The sequence below is a fragment of the Monopterus albus genome, unplaced genomic scaffold (assembly GCF_001952655.1).
Source record: "Monopterus albus unplaced genomic scaffold, M_albus_1.0 scaffold518.1, whole genome shotgun sequence".
NCBI lineage: Eukaryota > Metazoa > Chordata > Actinopteri > Synbranchiformes > Synbranchidae > Monopterus > Monopterus albus.
In genome coordinates this window covers 13595-16148 of record NW_018128398.1, presented here as the reverse complement: position 1 = coordinate 16148, position 2554 = coordinate 13595, and the positions used below count along the sequence as shown (strand labels likewise).

General features: G+C 41.0%; 1 protein-coding gene across 1 annotated transcript in view; it reads left to right on the top strand.

Moving 5' to 3' along the window:
* LOC109952929 (C-factor) overlaps positions 1–2417 on the top strand; it is an 8696-nt gene extending 6279 nt beyond the window's left edge. Inside the window, exons 4-6 of the mRNA XM_020588254.1 lie at positions 850–1026; positions 1347–1457; positions 1624–2417. Coding sequence (XP_020443910.1) covers positions 850–1026; positions 1347–1457; positions 1624–1737 — 402 coding nt within the window. The 3' untranslated portion in view covers positions 1738–2417. The remainder of the gene's footprint in view (positions 1–849; positions 1027–1346; positions 1458–1623) is intronic.
* The last annotated feature ends 137 nt before the right edge of the window (positions 2418–2554 follow it).

Here is a 2554-nt window from a genome sequence, read left to right as displayed (position 1 = left end):
ATTTAATAAGAATATTTCATTCATTCAGATCTAGGATGTCTTATGTTGTGTTCCCTTTATTTTTTTGAGCAGTATAGATTGAGTAGTCTAAAGTAGTAGCTCTAAACTGTTGTTAAACTGTATTTTCAGTGCCTGTTGAATCTAAGATCAGCTAAGCTAAAGCAGCAAGTTTAAAATAGTATCTTGACATAGTTAAATTTGTTGTCATTTAAATTTTCTGCATTTATACTTTCCTCCCATTCAGTTGATCACAGTTAAACAAAGTCAGACAAAACGATTAATACAGATTCACTCTACTTGTATTATTTATTCAGTAGTATCATAAAAGCCTTATTGTATACCATATAAGAAAAAAAATATATAAACTGAATCAAACATATGATCTGTGTGTTAGCCCGGTGAGAGACGGGGTACACCCTGGATACACCCTATCCAGGGTACACCCTGCCTCTCTCCCGCAGCTGGCTGCGATTGGATCCAGGCCCCCGTAACCCCGTTTGGGACTAAGAAAATGGATGGATGGATCTATGTAGTGAACCCACTGCCACCAGAGGGAACACCACTCTCATCGCCACATCTACAGTGTGAAATGTGTTTTGACTCAGAGTAGGAAGACGAAGTGTTGTGCTAACGTGTCCTTAACATAGTGTGTTGTTTGTAGTGTCAGTTATATTATTAAAGTCATTAAATAAAAATATAATACATTGTCAAATTAATCACATACTGTAAAACGTTGGCAGATTCTAAAAGCTTTGATATAAACAAAAGAAAAGACCTCCACCTTCCTTTCAGCGGTTTGACTTATGAGTACCAGCTTCAGCTGTGATGTGCTTTTTTTCTGCCCCCCAGGCCTTCCTGCCTCTGTTAAAGCAAGCTGCATCCAGAGGAGGAGCAGATGGCTCAAGAAGCATGGGCATCCACAGGGCAGCAGTTATTAACGTGTCCTCTATGCTGGGCTCTATGGAGCTCAATGGGAGGGAGATGGCAACCAAATGGTCTGAAGGGTACCCTTACAGGACATCCAAGGTATTGTTACCATGGGAAGAGACATCAGCTCGAAGTGTTAAACCAATTAATAACTGTATTCTTTGGGACATGTAAGTCAGATTAACTGTGATACATAAAGGGAGTCCAGGCTGTGTGAGACAGTTGGGTATTGTGTTTGTGACTTGGTAAATGACAGAAAAGTCATAAGCTCTTTCTTTGCAACAGTGGATTTTAGGAAAAGCAAGAGGAACAGTACTGGCTACACCATCAAGCATTTCTGCTGATCAGCTGCTGGGGTGGTTGGCTTGTCGGGTTTTGAATTATGATGCATGCTGAGTTATGTCTGCTTGCCTTCTCAGGGTGCCCTGAACATGGTGAGTCGCTGTATGGCTCTAGACCTGGAACCTTATGGGATTCTCTGTATGGCTATACACCCCGGTTGGGTCCGCACTGACATGGGGGGGCCTGAGGTAAATTCCTAGTCAGACAAACTCTGTCACAGTCATATATAAAGGGCGCAAGATGGGATTAAAGCGTACCACAACATATCTTTTTAACATTGTCTGGATTGATATATATATACAGATCACTGTCACTCATTTCTGATTGTGTCTGGGTTTTCCCGTCTCTTTCCAGGCTCCACTGAATCTAGAGGAGAGCATTCCCTCCACCTTGTCTGTGATTGGTGGACTAACTGAAAAGGATCATGGGTCATTTCTGAATTTTGCAGGAGAATTGATGCCCTGGTGAACCCAGTCATCACAGGAATGAGCAAGCCAACTTCTCCCAGTTGCGGTTTCCTCTGTCCTCATCAACTTCAACTATGTAAAGATGGATGTGTCAGTGGCTGAGTGCACACCACTGAAGAAACCTTATTTTACTGTTATCATTACAAAGGTATGAAAATGCTTTTGTGACCCACTGGGCTGCATGAAAACAAGAGAATTGTCAAAATAAATTCCCCATAAACTGCAGTTCATTGGTATGTTTGTGTGCATTATTGAGGGGCTGTAATATGTTTGAAAAAGGTTCCTCTCAGAAGTTTCAAAGAAAGAACAAAATCAGGACATGGTGTCGTGGATATGCTGCATTGACCTACAGCTAAGTTACAGCTCCTATCCCTTGTGAGGATTTGAATTCTGGGTTAAAACATCCAAACAACTAGTAGGTGATGAGGCCGCATAATAATGACAACAATGAAAACTGTGATGGCAAATGTCGTTTAAAATCATACGATGATTGTGTCTGTGTGGCACTTCAGCTGTTATAAGTTGGTGGAGAGGTGTGTGTGTCATTGCTGTCAGTTTACAGCACCTGTAGCTACAACTGCTTTGCTTAAAGTTATATGATAAAGTAGAGCTGCTATTGAACATAGCAGGGCCAAAGTTGATTGTGCCAGTTAGAAAATGAACAGAGTTTCTTGGGTAAAGTACTAGCTTAAAGTGCAACGTACACTCAGCAGCCATTTTATTAGGTACACCTGTACAACTGTATGCACTTCTATGCAGCTTTTCTGCCTTAACATCTTATTTATGAAGCTCAAAATGTTTCAGTTTTTGGTGAAATT